The sequence below is a fragment of the Macrosteles quadrilineatus genome, unplaced genomic scaffold, assembly GCF_028750875.1.
Source record: "Macrosteles quadrilineatus isolate MER2022 unplaced genomic scaffold, UCM_ALF_1.0 Scaffold_41__1_contigs__length_1036756, whole genome shotgun sequence".
Taxonomy (NCBI): Eukaryota; Metazoa; Arthropoda; class Insecta; order Hemiptera; family Cicadellidae; genus Macrosteles; species Macrosteles quadrilineatus.
The window spans coordinates 453,137-477,435 of NW_026542634.1; the positions used below are offsets into that span (position 1 = coordinate 453,137).

At 36.5% G+C, this 24,299-nt stretch overlaps 1 protein-coding gene across 1 annotated transcript; it reads right to left on the reverse strand.

Annotated features, from left to right (window-relative positions):
- Positions 1-366: 366 nt before the first annotated feature.
- Positions 367-23,288, reverse strand: LOC129005884 (D-ribitol-5-phosphate cytidylyltransferase-like). The gene is made up of 7 exons (XM_054434920.1): positions 23,196-23,288; positions 19,448-19,537; positions 18,151-18,274; positions 14,582-14,826; positions 9,326-9,476; positions 7,063-7,298; positions 367-600 (listed from the first exon to the last, which is right to left on the reverse strand). The coding sequence occupies exons 1-7, from the start codon at positions 23,286-23,288 to the stop codon at positions 367-369; spliced, it is 1,173 nt and encodes a 390-aa protein (XP_054290895.1).
- Positions 23,289-24,299: the final 1,011 nt, after the last annotated feature.

The following is a 24,299-nucleotide window of genomic DNA, read 5'->3' on the forward strand; positions in this document are numbered from 1 at the left end:
AATTTTGAAATGTTGAAATAATACTCTTTCCCAGAATGACTATGAGTACACATCAGCCCAGGATCAGGTTATCTGAATGTTTTGCCCTGACTCATCTAACTAATAACTAAACTAAATGTCTAAGGGTATTAAAACTATTAATACTGACTTAACTTGGAAATCTTTGAGAAAGTATCAAGTATATTATTAGGATGGATGTTAATTTGTAGTAATTTGAATTTCAAACCGTATCAATGCTTGCTTATTTTATACTTCACAAGACAAAAAACTGACGATCAATTATTCAATAAGTCATAAAAAAACACACAAAAAACAAACATAAAGTAATGAATGAGATTCGGATCAAACAGATGAAACTTAAATTATTCAGATGAATAGGGTCTGTCCAGAGAAGGTTAATGGATCAGCTTGAACAAGAGTTGTTAGAAGTGAAATGAGTTGACTCTCCTCATTCCCTGAGATGCAGTGTATTACCACAACACCTTTGCGCAGTTTGTCATAATGATGAGACATGCTACGCCCAGACTTCTGCAGACTGTAAACACTCTTGGTCTGTAGACCCTCCACACTGGCATTCCAAATCACATGGATTATTAGACCCTAGAACAGACAACAGTGATGGATAGAGAGGTTGTTTCCCGAATTTTTTCTATATTGGTTTATAATACTAACATGTTTGCTGCTGATGACACACAAATGTGTCATTGGTAAAGTGGCGTACCGGTAACTAGAACATGGCTATGGGGGGGGATGGAGCAGCCCCAACACCGGGGGGCCTGGGGGGTTTGGAATAACCCCCAGCTTAAAGGGGGTCCGGAGAAAATGAAAAAAATTAGAACTTCAAACTTACGTTTTCAGGCATTTTATAGGTATAATCATGTTCAAAAGAACTCCAAAAATCAACCCAATCGAGGATGTCCCTGGCCGGTCAGTATCAGGAAATAGCAAGTAACTAAGTAAAAACATACGGATAAATCATCATGAACGTGATTTCACTTCATATCTTGGAAAAGTAGATATGAGACAGCATATTTTTTAGTTTAGATTTGTTTCGGTTGAAGAAGTTATTAATAACTTACGTACAAGTAAATGTTTGGATATCTATGGATTGAATTCAATTATTCTTAAACACGCTTCTTTTAGTATTTGTGAAGTATTGACCACAATATTTAATAGGATGATAAAAAAGGGTGTATACCCAACAGTACTTAAAAAAATTGGTTCCAGTTCCCAAGAAAAATAATGATAGTTATGAAAGCTTCAGACCAATATCAATTGTACCAACCATATCAAAGTTGTTTGAATTACTCATGTATAACCAGGTGTATGAATACTTTGAAAGGAACAAAATGTTTACTGATAGGCAGTTTGGGTTTCGCTCTGGGAATAGCACAAGTGATGCTGTTGTTAGTTTTTGTTTAGTTATAGATGTGGTTAAAAATATAGAGAACAAAAGATTGGTTTGCTTTCGCTCTTTTGACATGTCAAAAGCATTTGATACTGTTAATCACAACATATTAATACACAAATTAAAATTTTATGGTTTTCAAGACAATTCAATTAAACTTATCAATTCGTATTTAAAAAATAGAGAACAATTTGTTAGTTTCAAAAATGAGCTATCTCTAGGAAAAAATATAGACGTTGGTGTTCCTCAGGGATCTTCTTTAGGGCCACTACTATTTAATATCTATATCAATGATCTGCCATACAATTTGATAGGTGAAAACATCAATAGTTTTCTTTACGCTGATGACCTAGGCTTGAATGTTTGTTCTGAATCTAGAGATCAAATGAATCACATCCTGCAAAATGCTACGGATTTGATTTATCAGTGGTGTAATGCTAATAGATTATGCATAAATCTAAATAAATTGCAAGATTTAGAAATTTGTTTCTCAAATAGGCAGTATCTATTAAATGAGGTAAAACCTTTAAGATTTCTTGGAATTAATTTAAATGCAAAACTAGATTGGAAGGATCACTTTGACATAACCTCAACCAAACTATCGAAAGGTGTTTACTGCTTAAGAAGATTTAAAGGTTGTGTAACACAAGATGTTTTCATAACAGTGTATTATGCACAGATACATAGTTTATTGAGTTATGGAATATTGGTGTGGGGTTTCCAATCATATACCAAAAAGTTATTTAAATTGCAAAAAAAGGGCGATAAGGCTTGTAAGTGGTGTACGCTATAGAACTCACTGTAAACCTTTATTTAAACATTTCAAAATTTTAACTTTTTCTGCAATATATATTCTTCAAGTTCAGTTGTATGTAAAAAATCTTTTAGAAATGTTCTCAGAAAATTCAAATAAACATAATTATGAAACCAGATTTAAAATCAACCTAAAAAAAAAAAAAATACAAAGCGTTAATACTCAAAGAGTCAAACAAACATTCAATACATGGCAGCAAAATTGTTTAATAATTTATCAGTGGAGTCCGGGAAGTTGTCCTTGAACACTTTCAAATCAAAAATGAAAACATATTTAATACAAAAATGCCCGTATATACAGTGGAGGATTTTTTTACATGTCAAAATATTTCTATTTAATTGTGCCTGTATTTATATATTTATATATTTTTTTAATACTAGATCTTGTTATATTGATTGATTACACGTAAGTATTCATTTGCTGTATTAATAACAGCATTATGTATTTTATTACGATTGTTAATGCATAGTGAAATGTCTACAACAATAAATTGATTTGATTTGATTTGATGAAATCATAATCACAACACAATTAACAAACAAACTATCATTAAGTTTTTGTTGTACTGTAGCCTTCTTAGCTGCGTGTGAAGAGCCGTATCTACTGAGTTTTTATTATAAATTGATTATAATAATAATAATAAAAATCTTTATTTGTCATAAGGATACATTAGATCATCGACAAAGTCAAAATCATGATTATACATCAATCGTCAAACAAAACAAAATCAAAAACACTTTCAATATTTTGAAAAAACAATAGGGCTTAATAGTTAAAATATGTACATATGACTAAACAAACAACACCTGATAAAGCAACAGGTTAGCAGCAGGGTTATACAATCAAAGATTTATTTGGCCAGATTTGAACAAATCGTCCAGGCTATAAGAAGGGTTGTCTAATAGCCAATTATAAAACAAGGACTTAAATTTTTCTTGCGGATCAATATTGTGTTTTAAAAGGTTATATACTTTAGTTGATAACACTATGTGGCTCTTGCTAGTCTTACTCAGACGATGTGATTCTAACAAGGCACTATTTTTAAATCTGGTATTGTGATTATGATTATTGAATTTTAGGTGATGGGGTTTTTTTAAGATATAAAGGGCAAGATCATAAATAAACAAATTTATTACAGTTTGAATCTTAAAATCCTTAAAAAGAGGCTTGCAGTGCTCGTCTGGATTTTCACAGGCTGAAAACTTAAACTTACAGCGCATGAGCGGCAGTGTGGCCAACCTAATGTGACGATTTTCCACGTAATCGCCACTGGAAATACCCGATTTTATTCGCAAAGATTATGAAATTAAATTACCCGTGACAATTCCTGATTGATCCTCTGTGAACAATGTTCATTATTAAACCATTATGGAGGAGGTTATTCAGCCTAATTAAAGCAATATTTTTTTTTTTTGCCTTTGGGAGGGGTTCTATCCTCCTCATACCCCCTCCCCCTCCCTAGTTACGCCACTGCATCGGTATATCAATAAATAATTATAACAATATAAGGAAACTGTATACAAATAAATATATCATACAATTTATTGAATATAGAAATAAATTAGCACTGTACACACAGCCACACTATATATAATATCATTAGCAGTGAACGTGAATTTGAGCGCGGTCTGCCAATGCGAAAAAGGCCACTCACCGATATATCGGCAGGTAGGGATTATTAATTTAGAGCTCAGGTAATGCACCTAACAATAATAAAATACATATACCATATTTCATTTAAGCTAAAAAATTTCCCTACAAAATTTAAATACTTTATACAGTATATACAAAAATTTTTTATTATAATACATAATTGGGAAATAAAACAATTCAGATGGCTGTGGCACTGTCTGGCCTTGCCTGAGCCTTCCCCACTCCTGACCTGCCCCAGCTTATTACATTCACAAGCCAAAGGTTGTTGTTTATATTGTCAAAAGCCTTAGTAGTGTTGTTTTGTATCATGTTTGTACACATTTAGTATAGTTTTTAGTTACTAGTGAATAAATAATGCACAAATCGAGCAAAAAACGGTGTTGCAAATCTCTTGTTAACTAGTGAGAACTTGTTGGTAAGCAGAATACAAACTGAAGAAAACATAATTTTGATTTCGCTGAAAATTAAAGTGACTATAATTACCTAATAATCAGTTTATATTTCAATTCAATAAGAGAGAATGAGTAAGATGAGAATGACACTCAAGCTGATCCGGAAAGAAGGCTAATAGGGAATAATGTTCAGTCACGGTCACCTAATATAAAGGACTCGTCATTTTCTGAAGAAGATACTCCTACTTCAAATACTGTTAGGCCTAGTCCGAGATCAAGAGGTAGACTGAGAGGAAGAAGAACCATGATATATGGTGTTTGAAGCATGAAAGAGCATTCTGAGAGAACTAATAAAGTGTTGCATGACTCAGAAACAACTCAACGAGTGGGTTAGAACTCGACCATATCCAGAACATGAAAGCAGCAGTTGGGATGATCTGGCTGAAGAAGTAAATAATGGATATGAAAGTCAGTTTATGTTTTTGGAACAATCCATGCCAAAGTATTGTCCCTTAGTAAATTCAAAACCAATTCCAAACTTCAACCTCTCTTCCACTGTAACCTTCATTTCAACCTTTTGTTAAGAGGTTGGCGGCCTCTTTTAACCTTGCATTTGCCCGTCCACATAGACTAAGCGTCCGTGCGTGGATCGTTTACAGCAAAGCAAGGAGTGAGCCGGTACAGTACAAAGGTGAACTGTAGGCCTACTGATAAAATGTTATTGGCAGTGACCAGGATCCGAGCCCACGACATCGCTGCCTTGGGCCCGAAGTCCGCGACGCTACCGACTGAGCCACCGATTCACTAAAACAGGTAACCATTGTGACTGAGACAAACCACAATTTCCAAAAATGTGGGATCTCCAAAATTCTGAATTCATGACTGAGTGAGAGTTAGCCTACCTCAGATGAAATGAAAGCGTTTTTGGCATTCACAATGAACATGGGCGTAGTAAGAAAACCAAACATAAAAAGCTACTGAGCTCTTTACTCCATGGTGTTAAAACATTAGCCAAAACCGGTTTGAATGACTTCTAAAATGTTTTCATGCAGTGGATACTACTACCCTTTCCAGAATGGTGAACCTGGCTACAACCCTTGCTCCATATTTCAACCAGTCATAGACCCTGCGAATCGGCTATTCAAGCTATATTAAGTATGTCCCCTATCAAAACTGAGCATCGATGAATGCCTTCTTGGGACAGAAAAACCCATAGCCCTTACCCAATACCTTAAAAAAAAACACCACGGATGGGTAGTAAAGCTATGGGTGTTGTTGTGTGACACCATAACACACAACTGTGTGTTTTTTTTCTGTTACAAAGGTGCAAGTACGATATCGCTGAGGGAAGGGGCCAAAATGGATACGAAAACTAAAGAGGACTAGAAGAAAGGACTAGTATAATACATTATTGAAACACTTTGAAAACAAAAATGGGAAACGTGCTAAACAAAGGGTACAGTAGACTCCCTCTTATCCGGACTCCTCGGGACCGAGGCCAGTCCGGATAACGGTTTTTCCGGGTAACCAACGTCCCCAAAATCTCTTTAAAACGGACCGTTTAAATGCATACTCTATACAGTATTTGACTTAAAATTAGGAGAGCATTGTATTTAGACACGTAATCACTGATCTCAAATCTTTCCCACGAGAACTGTTGTTTCAGTACCGCCCACTTCCTACCAATCTAGTCGGTTACACCGATGCGCTAATAAAAATTATCCGGATAAAGAGATGTCACTTCTACCGAGTGTATTCCAGTCAAACCGATGTCCGGTTAAAAGGTGTCCGGATAAGAGGGAGTCTACTGTATCATCTTTTTATAGACAACTTTTTCATCACTATTACCCTGGCCCGAGATCTTTATTCTAAAATGACCTGGCTATAGGGCAGAGTAAGTTTGGATTGGAAGTGACCATTTCTTGTGAGAAAACCACTTCACAGGAAACATGCTGTTCGAAAAAACATTTTCAAAAAGGGCCTATCCTAACAATGGCTTTAAGCGAAAAGCCAACCAACAAATCATAGTTTAGCCCATTCTTTTATCCTCTAAAAGCTTGCAAAAACAATTCAATTTACTCGTCTGAGGAACAGATGAGTGCTGATCAAAATAATCCTCAGATAGTGCATGACTATATGGGTATGAGTGGGATGGATGGTGTACAAATCAAATGCTGTACACCTATTTGAAGTATGAAAACATGGGAAAAAGTTTTTGTTGGGGGCTGGTGACGGGCCCAAGGATACCTGTACTTTCTAAATTCCTGATGGTAATGAAAAAGTTGCAAGGAGTGCAGCGGGCAAAAGGACCCAGAGGGTAGACGTCGCCAAACAAGGACAATGTGTAACGACTGCCGTAGAGCTGTTCACCCTGAGTGTTATACAAATCAAATTTGTAACTTAATATTTGTGTTGTGTAAATAGGATTTTTTTCTAAAAGGCTATGGTGTTGTTGTGTTACACCATAACACACAAATGTTTTTGTTTTTTTTCTGTTACAAAGGTACATGTACGATACCACTGAGGGAAGGGGCCAAAATGGAGACGAAAACTAAAGAGGAGAAGAAGAAACACAACATGTACTATATTCATGTTTTTTTTTATTCTATCTCACCATTCAAATTTGAAGTTAAAGACATTCCCTAAATAAATTAAGATAAATAGACTCACCCACTAATATCACATTACAAGTCCTAACTTGTATTAAATGGTTTTTAACATCTGAAATCAGACTTGACTACACATCTTATTAGGTAATGAATTAAACGAATTGCAGTTTTAATAAATTAACTGACCTGGTTTACAGTGTCTAACATAGGAGCAAAATCTACAAGCTGGGTATCCTGTATCTCCTGCTGATGGAAGCAGATGACAATGTTGAAAGTGTGTTGATCAGTGTTGTTGGAGTCAGTATCTTCTGGTGAAACAACATGGCGCACAGTCTGGGCCGCAGATATGTTAAGACTGTCAACTAGAGTATTAATAATTGCATTCTTCTCAGTGCTGATGATGCATACATTGTTGTTTTTCCCTGAAATGTAATGAATCATTTATAATTATAAAATGGCAATGAACGTTTGACAAAACATGGTTACAGAACCACTATGATATAAAGCTGAAAGGAGAAAGATGGAGGAGAAGTTTAAAAAATGGTTAGCACACCACATTAAATTCTGGGCTTAATCATACCAAACCAATACTTAAAAAAATTGACCCAATCAACATACTTTATTATGATTAAATTATAGTCGTGGACAGGGTATCTCTGGACCAGAAAAAGAAGACCTACCTGCCTCGGCTATTGTGGGATGGCGTAATTTTTTAATATGGGTACCAAAGTAGAAGTGACCCCTCTCCCCACTCCAATCAGAGATAGGGGTGTTCTGCCATCACATCAAAATGTTGGTAGCTCTTGACTTTGGGAGGTCAAGCTGTCGGCCTTTCTAGGTGTTCCCTTCTGAGGGTAACAACCATTTAATTGTTGAGTTTTCTTCTAAATTCCTAGGTTGTTTCTAGGGATGTGTCGATTCTCGATACCGAATACCACCGATACTCGGCCGTTGGTATTGGTATCGAGAATCGATCGTCAAAAGTCAATCCCTATACCGATACCCGTCACACCCGTGCGACCAAAAATGATCGCTATTGCCATCATTTTTTTACCATCCAGTAACAGCAAAAGTAATCCAGACTGTTTAGTGAACAGAACTACTCGACACTGGCCTTTCTTCATACCACATATCTGGGCACTAGCTTAAAATTTATTTTAACAGTTTATAGAGTTTATAGTGTTTCTATAATTGTTATTGTTTTGTTAATACAGAAAAATCAAAAGTTTCCCTGATTTCATTTTCCACCTATCTAGATGGACCATTAAACATGTTGAATAAATCCGATTTAAAAAGGCCTTAAAATGTCACTACAAGAATATACCGGTACTGTAGGTTTATGTTTAAAAATAAAGGGGGTTGGTCTAAATTAAAACTTGAGAGGAATTCAATACTAACAACACCTGCGAATGTAATCTAAGCCATATCTTATCATATGAGGGATAAAGATTCTTCTGATATGATAATTTCCCCAACCATGATGACAAATTTTGACGGTTACTCGATTGACAAAATTGACGGTAAGAATTTCAGGGTACACACTCAAACTTGATAGTAAAATTTGTAGTTTTTCGCAGTCATATTTTAGCTTATGTCAGGTACATGCGGAATCACTCAGACACTACAGCATGTCAAAGTGTATCTCAAGGACAGACGGAGGTAGTGAAGCTGCAGTGTCTTCAAAGTGTGCAATCTAAAACCGCCAACACGCTTGGAGGCGATTTCAGTTCTGGACCAAGTTAAGATGATGTAGTTAACCATAAGAGATTGTTCAACTATTAGGCATGGGCTGGTCTTGAAAGTTTTGGGGGAAAAACATACTCGGTCTTTGTGGGGTATAATTTAATCCAGGATTTCCGCAGGAGGTGATTTATTTCAACTATCAGCAATTTTCTACAATACCGATGCTGAGGATGGTAATGTTCCCTCAATTGCATGAGTAAAAAGTTAAATGCCCGCAATTACAGATTACAGTCATGATTACATAGAACAGTCAATTAAAGAAAGACTGAAAAATTATATTGATTGTAATTATGTTTATTAGCTAAGATTGTTAATCACAATATTTAAAACAAACTTAAATACTTTTTTGCAAAGGAAGAAAATCCTGTCCTAGAATTCAGGGAGGATATAAAAATTGTTTTGTGGCCTGTCCCAACTAAAAGTATAATTCCATCCATTCGTATATATACATAATTTAAACAGTAATTTGGAACATTTAAATGTTTAAGCTTTTTCTTATGTACAATAAGATCTGAAAATGCAGGTACTTTTTATATGTCATTGCACAGTAGATTCCGGAATTGTTTTGAATTCTCGAATGAAGTATTGTTACTGGTTCTTCGATAGTCGATACCACCAGTATCGAAACTTTTAAAGAATCTAGAATCGGATTGGCTTATCTTTGTTTTTCAACTATAACAGCAACATATTTAAGCTAAAAGCTTACGTTTTATGGTCACAGCAGCCAGATAAAGATCTTGTTTATGGGTGACTTTCCAAAGATCCTCTGGACCTGGGATCAGTTTGGCCTTTGTTCCACAGTACTTTAGAACTAACGCAAGACATTCTGTGCCATGATTAAGGTCCTCTTCTGAACACTAAAGCAAAAAAGACGATTTTATTGATTATTGACGGTAGAATCTTTTAAGAGACATATAAATAAATTTGTAGAATCTTAAACACATATAAAAACAATTTTATATGGAACTGGGTCACATACCTTAAGAATGGCAATTTGTAACTCGGCTTCAAAGAAAGAGTGACCTGACACCATAAGAATTATTTCAAGAAATTACATGAAACATAATTACACATAAGGAGAATTGAATTGAGAAATACAGGGATCAAGGGGATTACAATTATCAGCTGATTAGCCAGTGTTCACTGATTTTCGTTTTAGGTAGATTCTGGAACTTTATAAGTAAATGCAGGTGATCCAGTAGTACCCTTGAGCTAATGCTGTTTTGTTTGATCCACAGAAGAACATCATCCTGCTCAAAGACATGAAGATGTCAATCAACAGACTTCGTCAGTCTCTTTTATTCCACTTATAAGTTATTATTATTAAAATAAATAATAATTATTATTATTTAAATTATTATTATTTTTTTTATGTCTGTATAGGTCACATCAGCAAGCTAGTTGTGGCTGCAATGATAAAGATAAGATAAGATAAGATATTTATTGCCGTTGATCATTTTTACATGTGATGGGCATGGTCAACATAAATATATACAGTCAATAACATCAAATAATATCAATAATATCGATAATAATCATCAATCTAAATATATTTAAATTAAAACCAAAGTTGCAACTGCAGCCTAGTACCCAAACAACAGCTTCATAAACATTAAATTAATAAAATTGGTAAACTTCATCCAAACAAACAAAAGTTAATGCTTATCATTGATTTGAAAACTTAAAATATATTATCTATGTTGGTGGCCATAAACTCATTAATAGTAAAGAATGGATTGTCTAGAAGCCATTGATACAACTCAATTTTGAAGCCTTTAACACGTTGACTGCGCCCGCCGACTTTACAGGCGCTCCCCAGTGGCGGGCGAAGCCCCGGCGCGCAACCGAATCAGCGAACGCAATTGGCATTCAAATATTTCAGTCTGACGAATCACAAAAGAGCAGTGGTGACTGTGCTGCGTTACCCCGAGAGTGGATGTAGTTCACTGAAACACCCAAAGGTAGCAGCACTGCACGGATCCGTATCCAGTGTCTTTGTAATGTGGGTTGAAGAGAAAAAATCCCCGAAACCGGGACAAAAGCATTGCCAGACAGGATTTTACGGGAAATTTTAGTACCAACCTACACCAAAGTAAAGCTCGCATTCTAAGCTGCCAGGCTGGCAACGATTATAACGTCTCCGTCTGAGGCTAAGCTCACACTGACTCAATATATTTCTGTTGGTCTGGTGCCGACTGCAGTCGGCGCGCGCCACCTGGGAGCGCTGGCGACGCCGACTAAAGTCGGCACGCGCAGTCAACGTGTTAAGAGGAGTGGTGTGAGCATTATCGGGAAGCTTATTAAAAAATTTAACACAATTTACCATGTAAGAATTTCCAAACTTTGTTAATCTATGTTGAGGGATTTCAAGTTTGTTTTTATTCCTGGTATTGTGATTGTGTACCTCACGTCTAATAAAAAAAGAATTTAGATTTGTTTTTGTGAATATTAATACATGATAAATATATAAGTTAATAATTGTAGGAATCTTCAATTGTTTGAAAAGACATCTACTATGATCTCCAGGCCTGGCTTGACAAATGGTTCTAATTTATTTTTTTTTTTTAGAATCAGGACATCTGAGACATTTGCAGAGTGCAAAGGTAATGCAAGTGGCTGGTCTTGATTGAACAAGCAATGTCTAGCTTATCATTTATGTGTATTTCATCAATTCTAAAATGACTGATTAAAATGTATATACTATAATAAATAAAAAAGATGGGTGATGAAAGTGAATATAAGAAAGACGGGCAATAAATGTTTAAAATAATGTTTAAAAAAATGTTTAAAAATAAATGTTTTAAATTAAAACTTATTTCACTAAACGTATTAAAATACAGACTTGTCTGTAATTAATGCCTCCAACAGACTCCTGTCAAAGTGTGCTACTTCAAATTTAAGTCTCTGTTTTTCACATCATCCACTACTGTTTTAGCTGATTCCTACACCTATGCAAAGACGAGTCAAGTTATAGTAGCCATAAACAATCTGAAGGAAAATCTACTCTCTCGCTAAGTGGGGTTAAAAACACCGAGAGAAATATGTTCTGTGAGTTAAGCTGTCAACCCCTTTTAAAGCCCACTGCTAGTTGACAGACTGGAATTGAGTAAATTGTTAGTTTGGACGTAGGAAATGTGCCTAAAAGGTTGAGGGAGTTAAAACATTTCCACAGTTTGTACAGTGTTTTGCATGGTGTAGGTCGTCTGTGATCATTCATTTGGTCTATTTAGTTACCAAAGTTGAGAAAATTTTGCCTTTGAATCACATTATGATAGAACGAGAGAATGCCAAATGGATACGTGTCAACAAGATACAGTAATCAAGAACCAAGTTGTACTATTAGCATAACATACCTAGTAGCATTGACTATTGGATACTGAAGTAAACATCCCATCTATAAGGACCAGCTGTAGCCAATTTTTCGTCAAAAAAGAATGTAATTGTGGGAGCCAGTCACAGAATGTGCTAGTGTCTAAAACTCTATTGTCTACCTTTTTTGTAGTTAAATAAAACCTTCAAAATAGTTAATACATCTAAATTCCGCTGAAAATTACAATAAAAATGATACCAAACAACCCATGATTTACTTAAATATTCCTTCACAAAACATGCTGCAATATATTTCAGGTTGCCGATGACTAATATTGTTGTTTAATATCAATTTTCTCGTGTTGATAGCAGAATCGATTACTGCAAACTATTTTAGGTTTAATATTTAAGTTAAAAGCTTTACATTTGATAGGAAATGCCACTTGGGACTAATTAACGGAGCGCAGAACAGAATGTGGCCGGTTCTAATCCCCTGTCCTTGTGTGGGTGAGGTCTGAGCGTGTGTACGTGAGCCTACCTGGCGTTCAGGGGCACTCCCGAGTTGCTAAATGTATAATTCACAATAAGTCATTCTATTATCGTGAATTGGTAAAAAAATGGTGTATTCGACAGAAATCAATAATTTAGATCAGCACAATCTGTCGGTGGCTCACATCAACTACAACGACTTTGGTTAAAAAAACTGGCTACAAATTTAACATGGGGATATAATGTCAAGTTGTATTAATAATAGTCAAAGCTAGTAGTCTTAAGCAAGCCGATCAGCAAGCAAGTATCCTCAACTTTATCCTTTGTCTCTAAGGAATCTGAGGACAACCCGTTCCTAGCTGTTGTGCAAATGTGTACGGCCTTCAGCCAACTCCATAAGCCATTTGTGCACATTTTGTACGGCCAAACACTTTTCTACATTCACATTAGGATCCATTTTGTATTTGCCCCCTTCCCAAAGAAACTCAATTTTTTAAGCCATACTATGACAAGACAAATCGGATCGTCGCAGGGGGTAGGAACTGACTAGAATAACGTTTGTTTTTTTTGTCCTAGGACGCTAGGCACGAGTCTGGAATTGTTTTTCCCATTACTTCAAGCTAGACCTAGGGGTCGCGGCATTATCACTTAGAAAAAATCCATTGGTGATTTGGCAGGATTTGAACCCAGGAACTCGGGGACCAAAGTACAGCGGTCTAACAACTAGACCAGCTTGCTCCCCGGCTAGAATAAGATTGGATGAAGTAAAAATTGAAACGTTTGTTTCAGATTTGAACTATTACCACAGTGGGAGCTTGGTGTAGGTAGACCATAATTTATATACAGCCCTTGTACATAACAATCATACACTAGGTTTGCAACTATAAACCAGGCCTACAAAATATAAAACCTGTTTCTTCTGTATTAGAGCGTTTTATTTCAAAGGACGTTTAAATTTAATTTATTCTGTGGTCTGCAGAACACAAAACCCCGGTCTCACATTTAGTAGCTTACAAGTACTTCTTAAAATAGCATTAAAAGATGCAAGATTTTTCTGGACATACAGTAAAAAAAATTTAAATCTCTAAATGACAAATTTTATATGGACGGTGGAGGGGGGGGGGGCATTACTTTGGCCTGACTGATTTTCTATAAAGAAGCATCCAGCTTGACAGTGATTCCCACAGTGTGCACTATACACCACCACCTTAACTAATATGAGGTACATACCTTTACGTCAACAGTTCAATTGTCGTAAGTAGAACTCACAACATGTTTCGCCTATTCAGGCATCGTCAGGTGATATCCTAACAAGAATGTTTTTCATCATTCATGATGGGGTCGTCAAGAAACATTTAAATAAATACACACACATTACGCACGAAAACATTTAACAGTTAGAGTAGGCCTACTATTACCGGTCGCGGTACGGAGGCAGACTGAACATGCTGGAATTATGTAACACCGACCCCTCCTCCGTTATCAGTAGTTGTACTACAAAGGTCAAACTGTTCTTGTCTATTGTTGAAGGCTATTATGGCATTGAAGATAGAGTGTGATTTGAAATTTAACTGGTCATTTAAAATATGGTTTTTATTGTGGCTGTCTTGGAAGCTTTTTTAAATTTCAAACTGTTCTAGAGAACCCAATTTATTTAATTTATTACAAACATGGAGAATTTCCAGGCTATTGTCAATTGTATCTATGGTGTGATTTTTATCTAATAAATGCTGCGAAAGTGGATTTTCGTTTGTCTGCTCTGGGGTCGGGGCGATGTTCCTTGTGTTGTTGAGTAAAGGATCTGCCTGTTTGTCCAATATAAAAATCCGGACAATCCATACACTTCAATTTATAAACTCCAGACTTGTCTAACTTGTTTTCAACAACATTTTTTGTGTTAAAGCTTGTTTGGATTTATTGGTAGTTCTAAATGTTAATTGAAGCCTGTATTTCCTTAAAACTTAAAACTTAACTGAATAGGCGAAACATGTTGTGAGTTCTACTAACGACAATTGAACTGTTGACGTAAAGGTATGTACCTCATATTAGTCTAATTAAACAGTTCAGGGGCTACATCATGAATTTTAACCACCTAAACCTCATGATATGAGGGTAACCTAAGGAATTGTGCAACAATAAACAATCTCTGCTTGTAAGCCAATACCTTGTTGTAAGCCATTGTTAATATTTCCAGCTGGAAAGCCTGAGGGGTCTCACTTGCGACATGCAAGGAACGATCTAGGCTGTCAGCCAGGAAACTGTCAGATGTGACACGCAGTACAGTGGACACTAGAGGTCTGACTGCGCCAGCCGCGCCGTGCTGTTCTGCGCCTCGTACTAGCTCCATCACCAGAGACGGTGGTACTATAGGTCGTGCTCCGTCATGAACCACCACAACATTCACTTCATCTGAGAACAAACATTGTCAAGTGATCCCTTATGATGCATTTTGCGTGAAGAAACCCTTAACTTTTTACCTAGGAGGGGAATACAAATTTTTCAAAATTCGAACCTATACAGACTGGTAAAAAATGGAACAGATATTATTTACAAAAGATAAATTGTGTCAAATACATTTTTCTATACTGTAAGCAACATCATTAGTTATTTTAATAATAACTATTATTAAAAACCATGCCACCTTTTTAGTTGGTGTCACAGGAAACTCTTATCTTTACAATTTCATTCTGAGGTCCTTCCAGTAAATATTAGGGATTATTGTACAGGGAGGGGCAAAATGATCTGACGGTATTCTTTGCCTCCCTGTTGAGCGAGAGAGTGGTGGAGGGTGGTGGGAATAGGGGCGTTACAAAGCCAACGTGCGGACATTTTTAGTAACCATGGAGGACGGCAAAGCACCATTTATTTGTAGTGGAAGTGTTTTTAAAAGTGGTAATTCCTGTGTACCCGTTCAGCAGACGATACAATGTGGGTCAAGGAAGAAAAGTCCCAACTCGAAACATAATTTTTCTGTGGGTGGGCAACTTTAGAACTACTAGTTCAGCTTTGAAACTAAAATCAACAGGCCATCCAGGGTCAGCCCGGACGCCAGAGAACGTCAAGAGAGTGAGGAAGACTGTGTAGTGTAGTTGAAAGTGTGATTCGTCGCTCATAATGACAATTTGGCATGTGTAAGCAAACCGACCACTTGTTCTGAAAATGAGATGTGCCTTGCATAACCAATGGGCTTCAACTGTTGCATGATTGCCATTTTGTATGCATGAAAGTGCAGGTCGTATCGTAATACTGTTCCACCAAGTTGCCACATATGTGCAGGCATATTCTCTCCACTCTCTCGACGTTCACTGGTGTCCGGGCTGATCTTGGCCTCTTGACTTTTTTCAATGCTGAACTAGTAGTTCTGAAGTTACCCACCCACAGAAAAATGGTATTTCGAGTTAGGAATATTCACCTTGGATCCACATTGAAACATATACGGAACTGCTACTGAACAGCTACACAGTAAGTGCCACTTTAAATAAACACTTCCACAAATGCACAGTGCTCTGCCATCCACAGTTGCATGGCTACTAAAAATGTCCGCACATTGTCTTTGGAACGCCCTCCGCCACTCACTCGCTCGACAGGGCGGCAAAGAATACGCTCAGATCATTTTGCCGCTCCCTGTATTTAAATTATGTGCATTACAGTGCTTTGTTTTATGATTTGTTACTTTTTAGTAGGCCTAGCTAACATAATGTAATAGAGGTAGGCCTACATAAGGTTTTTGGGTCTTTCAGATTCAGCTGTGCCATAGCCACCTTTAACACCAGGCCGCGGTCTTCGAAGTGGCAACACTGTCAGTAATACTGTTACAGCTGTTTTGTTTGGTGGAAGCTAATTCGTATTTGTGTGTTTTGCTTGGTTATTGGGCTATGAAAATATTGACTCCATTTTTAATGTATGGAAATAAATTTTGAATTTATATTGTTTATGTTTAGAACACTATATGTTTTATTTTCAATCTTTTAATGAATTTATATTCATAAATTCAAATCAATAATACGCTATTAAATGAGCGGGTGTCACCTGTTTGTCATGTTAGCTTATGGGACGTCTAGCTCAGCGACCACAGAATAAAATAGAGAGGCGACCTAGGCCGGCCAGTGAAGCTACCTGTGAGCGCTTGCCCCAACTGTCATGGCGGCCACGCAGTGTGGGTCACACTACTGGTAAGCGTCAGTGGGGCAGGTTTTAAGCGAATCTGTAGCAGACTCTTTAGATTACCTTTGAGAAAAGAATGTGGAAGGCTTCGAAGGATGTTCAGCAACAATAACCTTTCTGCGGCGATTCGACAAACTTTTTGACATTCTTAATTAGAGGAGTATCTACAGTAATTTTGACAAAAAAGCTTTGTATCCATGGAACTTCAAAGACAACTTAACCTTCTTGGAAGATACCAAAATTGTACATTCAGAATTGAAAGACAATCTAGGATTGAGGATATTAAAGTCAAAAGAAAAACTGGTTTCATTGGCTTCATTGTATGAATAGAAAGTGTGATGGCCATGTATAAACAGTTTGTGGGAGGTGAAAACTTCCCTTTGAAGTATTTACCCTTGTACAAGGTTAGTCAAGATCATCTTGAAAGATTGTTTGGCTACTTTCGGAGCCGTGGAGGTCATAATAATAATCCCACATGCAAGGAGTTTACAGGTTCAATTAAAAGAATACTGCTACACAAGGAACTGGATAAGTGTATAAATATATTTGTACTCCTTAACAGTCGAGGAGTACAAGAAGACTTAATTGTTGACTTTCCTTTTTAAAGCTTAAACATAGTATTACTTGATTGGTTACTTGATGTTTTCGGTTATCAGAAACTCTCTTGGTCCCATGAGAGCTGGAATTCAAGAATCAACTGTACTATCTAAATAGGCTACTATATCATTGTATCATGCTTTGTGTAGCCTTACTTTTAATTAAAAACCAAGCTACATTAATTAATACAGTCTGTCGGATTATGTGACATCTTCCTGAGAGTAGGATATCTGGAGAGGACCAAAGCAGACCATACAACCAGACAAGGCAGGAGGGAGATATGATTCCTGAACCAGCTGACTACTTTAGTTGCATACATTTATTGGTTGAGAAAATGTGTGCTCAGTGGGTGGCTGAGATTCTGATGGATGTCCATAAGGGGAAACGCATGGGAGAAGCCATTGAATTTTTTACTCAATATAGTAGAACACCAACTATCCGAACTCTAACCAACCGAATCGCCGATTATCCTAATTGCTTCAGAACTAAGAATCCTACTGTGAAGCTCTTCAACAGCTTTGACTGGCCATCCAAACAAGAATATGTTGGTTATACAGTATTTTATTCTCAACAATGCCCAGTCTCAGGCTTGAGTATGGATGCAGCAGGGACTTCAATGTGTATGAAGTGGGAAATCTTTGGTCATCTTCCCTACAGCCTATTGTTTCCAAAATTAAAAAAATTTTGGGTAGAAAACAGTTCGAAAATATTAAGGAACTTAAAGAAGCAGTAACAACATGGCTCAAATGTCTTGCGGCTGATGAGTATAACATCGGAGTAGAGAACCACGTTGCAACAATTGTCTCGACAATTATGGTGATTGGTAGAAAAGTTTAATAAGGTAGTGTGTTGTCTTTGCAAAGAAAGTTTGGGTCATTATCTTTTTTTTATTATTTAATCTAGCCAAAACGTTCTTTACTTTTTGGACAACCCATGTAGCCAACATAAATGCATAAACAACTAATCACTAACCAGAGAACTGTTTTTGTAACTCCAGAACACCAGCTTTAATTGAACGGTGGCGAGTTTCTCTTCCTTTGACTAATACAATTCTAGGGGAAGTTTCATAACCAAACTCTTGCAACATTGCTTGAACCTGTAAAATATACTTAAAATCAATGGTACTTATTAGTTATGACTGTAAAATAGAGATTGCAAAAGTAACTGTCTATTTTTTATATAAAATTTATTTTATCTTCTTTCACAAGTTTTATCATCTTTGTCAAATGTAAAAATGTGTCCTCCAATCGGGATCTAATTCAGATCGGGACATAAGTTTGTCAGGGTTCCCGTGAAACACCCTGTATATGTGTGTATATGTTTGCGTAAACTAGATAACTCAAGTAATTTTGGTCCGATTTTAAAGAAATTAGGCATGAATGAGGGAGCTGGATATACTTGATTGAGTATACTTTATTGAACCAGCAAGATCGGGTCATTAAATACACTCATAACTCTGGTCAAAGCCCCTGAATACCCTAATCTCCAGGGGAGAACAGGGTATTATGATGCTTTAAAATCTTTCAAAAATTTGTTTTTTTCAAATTTTTGCTCTAAAACATGAAAATGTCCTGTTTTTATTGCAACCATTGTAGCTTGAAAAAACTATTTTGTAAATTGAAGAATTGTTGTACAATTGTTAGTCTATACTAAGAAATAAAAAAAATACTGTAAATTTGAAATTACCATGTTATTCATATAGAGAAAATTTAAAATTGTTGCATTTTGCTTGTTTATGGATATACAGAGTGTCCCGTAACTAAGTAGGCTACAAAGAATATAAAGTAGAGGTTTATTGGGTCAAGATAAAACGAAAATCAGGAATACAATTTTTTTCCAAAAATGTCTCCTTAACAAGACATCTGCCATTTGTTTTTTTGGGTTCTAAATTTATTTCTCGAAAACTATTTAAAATATCTTTATGAAACTTTGTGATACAATTGTGTCAAGTAATAATGTATTTACAAAATTTAGATCTTACATAGCCTAAATCTTGCTTCATTATTTACGTAAATCTAACTTTAAATCTAAATGTAGGACCCAATGTGCACGGTATACCTGTCTGTATAACGTTTATCTTGTGAAATAAACTTCTATTTGAATTGTATTGAAAAATCAATGTTAGGAATCTATCCAAAATCTCGGTCAAAGAATAAGAAGACTAGGATCCGAGTAGGGCCTCCAGTATCCAAGTGTGTCTATGGTTGTCAGAGAATATGTTGGTATTTTAGGCTTAAGAACTTAATATTTTTATTTACTTACCACTTACCTTTTCCATACTATCTACCACCAATATTATTTTATTGATCCATGTTATATCCAGGAATGCTTCAAGTGAGTACATAAGAAGCGGTTTATCCTGAAAAACAGCGAACAACAATTAATACCTTACACATCCTGTTCTTGCAATAACATAGCTATTGTTTCATTGTTTGTTACTTTAAAAACTCATATATAAATTAAATTCACAACAATTGCTATCTATAGGCCTAGTTCACTCAGGCTTAGGCTTAGTAGTCAGGCTGGGTAGCAGGAAAATATTTCAGTTCTGGCGGAGAGGCTGCAATTTTAGGTGGTTATAGTATACAAGTTTCTGAATCTAAAACCGCCCAGACCCCAATTTTTAAGGACCTTGGTCGTCCGTAATGACGTCATCAAAATGGCGGCCGTAAGAGGATGCTGGGTCCCCATGAATTGGCTATAACGACCGAATGCCTGAACCGATATTCATGAAATTTGGCACACAAGTGCTTGAATACATTATCTCGGCCTGGGTTTAAAATGGTCAAGTTTCATCAAGTCATTTCAAAATGGTGGCTGTTCAAAACTAAAAATAATATGAGGAAAATAATTGTGAATTGTTTTATACAGGGTGAGTTTTAAATGATGAGTTCCCCCCCCCCCCTACTTTTTTATACATTTCTTAAGATATCAACTTTGAACCATGTCAGATCATTGTAGAGTAGCAAGTACTTCATTTTGACTGGGTTTAAATTTTTGGCCGCCATCTTGGATCCACCATTTTAGATACAAAGTTATTTTTTCAAATGTAAAGGTAGGGTTGTGACCCACCGTTTCAAACAAGACCTTTATGCTGAATACGATGCTGTAATCCGTTTAAAAAAATTTTGATCCATTCTAAAGTTATGAGAACTTTTTATAACTTTATTTTTAGTCCATTGTAACATTGTGCATTTACAAACTACAGTAAGGCCATAATCTCAAAATAGTGCTAGATCAATATAAGTGGACACCACCATTCATTGTTGACCTATTTTCACTCGGTTATGACAGATGTATTTTTTTCAGCCGCCATCTTGGATCCGCCATTTTGAAATGTGATAAATTATTTTAAATATGAAGGTGGTGTTGTGACCCATCATTTTGAACTACTTTTATGTTGAATTCAATGCCGCAATCCGTTTTTCATTGTCATATTTGGTTTTTGAAATATTGACATTTTAAATCAAGATAATTGTTATATTTCATCAAGAAAGCTTGATAACAAAAAACGGATAAAATAAAACCCAATCAAAATGAAGTACTCGCTACTCTACAATTATCTGACGTGGTTCGGAATTGATATCTTAAGAAATGTATAAAAAAGTAGGGGGGTAACTCATTTAAAACTCACCCTGTGTAAAACAATTCACAATTATTTTCCTCATATTTTTTTTTAGTTTTGAACAGCCGCCATTTTGAAATGACTTGATGAAACTTGACCATTTTCAACCCAGGCCAAGATAATGTATTCAAGCACTTGTGTGCCAAATTTCATGAAAATCGGTTCAGGCATTCGGTCATTATAGCCAATTCATGGGGACCCAGCATCCTCTTACGGCCGCCATTTTGATGACGTCATTACGGACGACTGAGGTCCTAAAAAATTGGGGTCTGGGCGGTTTTAGGTTCAGAAACTTGTATACTATAACCACTTAAAATTGCAGACTCTCCGCCAGAACTGAAATATTCTGCCATTATATGCAGCTTTACGACCCCACTATAGATGATATTAAAAACTTTACTTTAGGTTTAACTTTATTATTGTGAGCTTTGCATTGAAAGTTTGCCTTCAAAAAAGAATGTTGAAGAAATAAAATATTACAACTGATGAAAAGTCTTACACGAGAACGCAGTATGAAAACGAAAGAAGAATAAAAACCTACAGTAAATTAGGCAACCGGTACATTTAAAAAGGGAACTGTCCGAACCCTGGTCTTGTTACTACCTTTGGTTGTGGTTGTTTGTGTGGTTCAATAAACTTACAATGAAATGAGTAAGAGAAAAGTATTATTAATGAAGAGTTACAAGTTGTGTACATTCCTCTAAAAACCCAATAGCAAGAATAAACTTAATGGTTGCTAAGACGACATCAGCTGATTCTACACCAGCCCCCCACGGAGAAAAAAATCTATACATTCTGAAAAGTAACCTGTGGTCGGATTTGTCTGAGTTTGATAGGGCTTCACAGGTGGAGTTTGACAAGGTGGTAGGTTTGAGGATTCCTCCACTCTAAGTCCAGGTGGCACAAAACGTTTCATAGGCTTAGGAATACGATTTTTATCCACGACAATAATAGGCCGGCTTGACCATGTCCAAAGACACTTTAGTTTCTTGGCCTCTGATGATTGTGATTGCCTTGTCATCACGGCATATGACCTTGTAGGGACCAGAATATGGGGCCTGTAATGATTTTCTTAAGCTGTCTTGTAGGAGGAAGACAAAATCACAAGTGCTGAGGTTTTTGAAAAAAAAAGGATCCTGGTTTAATGTGACGTGATGCGGGTGTAGGTCTTAGGAAATTCATATGCTTATGCAGCCTGGACACCAATCCTTGCGGCTCGTTGTTCTGGTGTGAAGGTAAGTACTAAGACGAAAAACTCTCCCGGAAGACACAGTGATTCTACGTACACCATATCAGCCGATGAAGCATCTAGATGTCCTTCTTGAAGGCAGATCTTATTCCGAGAAGGACTACAGGCAGTACAGGACTACTCAGTCCAGTTTGATTTGCTGTGTGCCATTATAGCAGCATTCAACTGGCGATGGAGTCTTTCAATCATGCCGTTGGCGAGTGGATGCCATCTGGTGATGAACTGGAGCTTTATTCCCAACTGTCACGCTAGGTCTTTTAACAAAGTCGATGTGAACTGGGATCCGCAATCACATGTCAACTTTTGTGAGCATCCAAATCGAGCTATCCAAGTAGAGACAAACGCTTGAGTAACAGATTCGGCAGTTATTTGATCAATAGGACAAACTTCAGGCCAGCGAGTAAATCTATCTATGATAGTTAGACAGTAACTTCAAGACTTTGATAAGGGAAGTGGGCCAATTATGTCAATGTGGACATGAGAGAAACCTTCTGTAGGTGTTTGAAAATGGCTTTAACACGAGACAAAGCATCAGCAACTATATTTTGTGAGCCACTGATGTGCTTTACGTCCGTTGAAAACTCAGAAATAAACTAAAGTTGACGTAACTGAGCTGGAGGCAACTTGTCACGGCGCTGTAGAAAGGCCTAAATAAGTGGTTTTTGATCTGTGAATATAGTGAAAGAAGTTGTTTCCAAGAGATGGCGGAAATGCTGCACAGCTTTGTAAATAGCAAGGAGTTCTCCGTAGTATGCCTAGTCTACAATCTCAAAAAAAGTTAAGTGTGTAATGTTTTTAATTAATGTATGCATAATGCAGCATATAAGTTACTAGGCTAAGGTACGCCTAGCCTACATCATATTAGGTAGTTGAAGAAAGCTAAGTTAATGCTTGATAAATGTGAACTTTTTAAACCAACAATCCCTAAGGATTTTAGGATAGGCTAACGATAGGCCTACATTATTCGATAGGCCTAAGCCTACCTACTAGGTAGCCTACTTGACTTCTTGACTCTAGATGTCATGTTGTAAGGTAGGCTATGAAATAGTTTATTTAAACTTCCATCTAGTTTGAATTGCGATACATTATGAATAATACATTCTTACTTGTAGTAATATTGCCGTAAAAATGTGGAAGACTTACTAAAATTTTGCGATACTGTTTTGACACTGGGCCCCCTAGCCTAGTTCCACGTCCTGCAGCAGGAATAACAACTCCGACCTTTAAATCACTCATTTCAAACTATACTTGCAGCACAAATCAAGTAATTTTACAAACTAATAATCATATGAGCCCACTTATACACGCAAAATACTTCGGCCGATTTACTACTTAGGCAGAAGACAAATCACAACATTGATCAGGTTGAACGTTTGACATTTCAAACTTCGCAGCTAACCGCAATCGTCGACCTTAGTCGCAAACGCAAACCGTCACCGAATGAGAATGATTTATCGTTATCGTATCGTATCAAAATCACACAGAGTATGGACTTTTGCAAGACACACGACTATAATTTACTGTATATTGAACACTGAAAATTCAAAACTCCTAGCATCAATATCTCCAAGTAAACTAATAAAATAATACAATACGGTACGGGTAATTATTTATTGCGAGTGCTCATATTTCTGAGTAACATCATCAGCACCAAGTGATCAATAAACCGAGTGCTGACAACATATTTGATTTTACATCGCCCCAATAAATATATTTCCGAATATAATAACTATGATCAAGTACAAAACATGATAGACACATTACACACAAGGCGGAAAAGCAGTGAGTGGCTGATGGATAAATATAGCCCCGTGCACATGGCAGGATGCTCTGATATCCAGCACGGCCACCGCTTTAACCCCAGGCCGCGGTCTGGTAGAATTGAAAACGTCGCAAGTAGTGCTGTTTAGCAGCGCCAGACGTATATCTAGTGCGGCCTTGGCCATACGCTTAACACGGTAGACGGGCGACACCCATTCATTTAATATGAATATAAATTTATAAAAAGATTGGAAATAAAACACGGTGTTCTAAACGAAAAACATATAAATTGAATATATATATTTCTGTACATTTAAAATGGATTCAATATTTCCATAACCCAGTAACCAAGCTTTTGTATTCTAAAAAAATACACAAATACGTATTAGCTGTCTCCAAACAAAACAGCTGTAGCAAACTACTGACAGTGTTGCCGTTGCCACTTCAGAACGTGGCGGCCTGGAGTTAGGTGGCCGTGAATCCAGG

Excerpts from the sequence above, each read along its gene's own strand:
- LOC129005884 (XM_054434920.1), bottom strand. The coding sequence starts at position 23,288 with ATGAGTGATTTAAAGGTCGGAGTTGTTATTCCTGCTGCAGGACGTGGA. Across the intron at positions 18,275-19,447 it reads TGGTAGATAGTATGGAAAAG|GTTCAAGCAATGTTGCAAGA; the intron begins GTAAGTGGTAAG and ends TATATTTTACAG. Across the intron at positions 601-7,062 it reads TGTTAGACACTGTAAACCAG|GGTCTAATAATCCATGTGAT; the intron begins GTCAGTTAATTT and ends TGTCTGTTCTAG.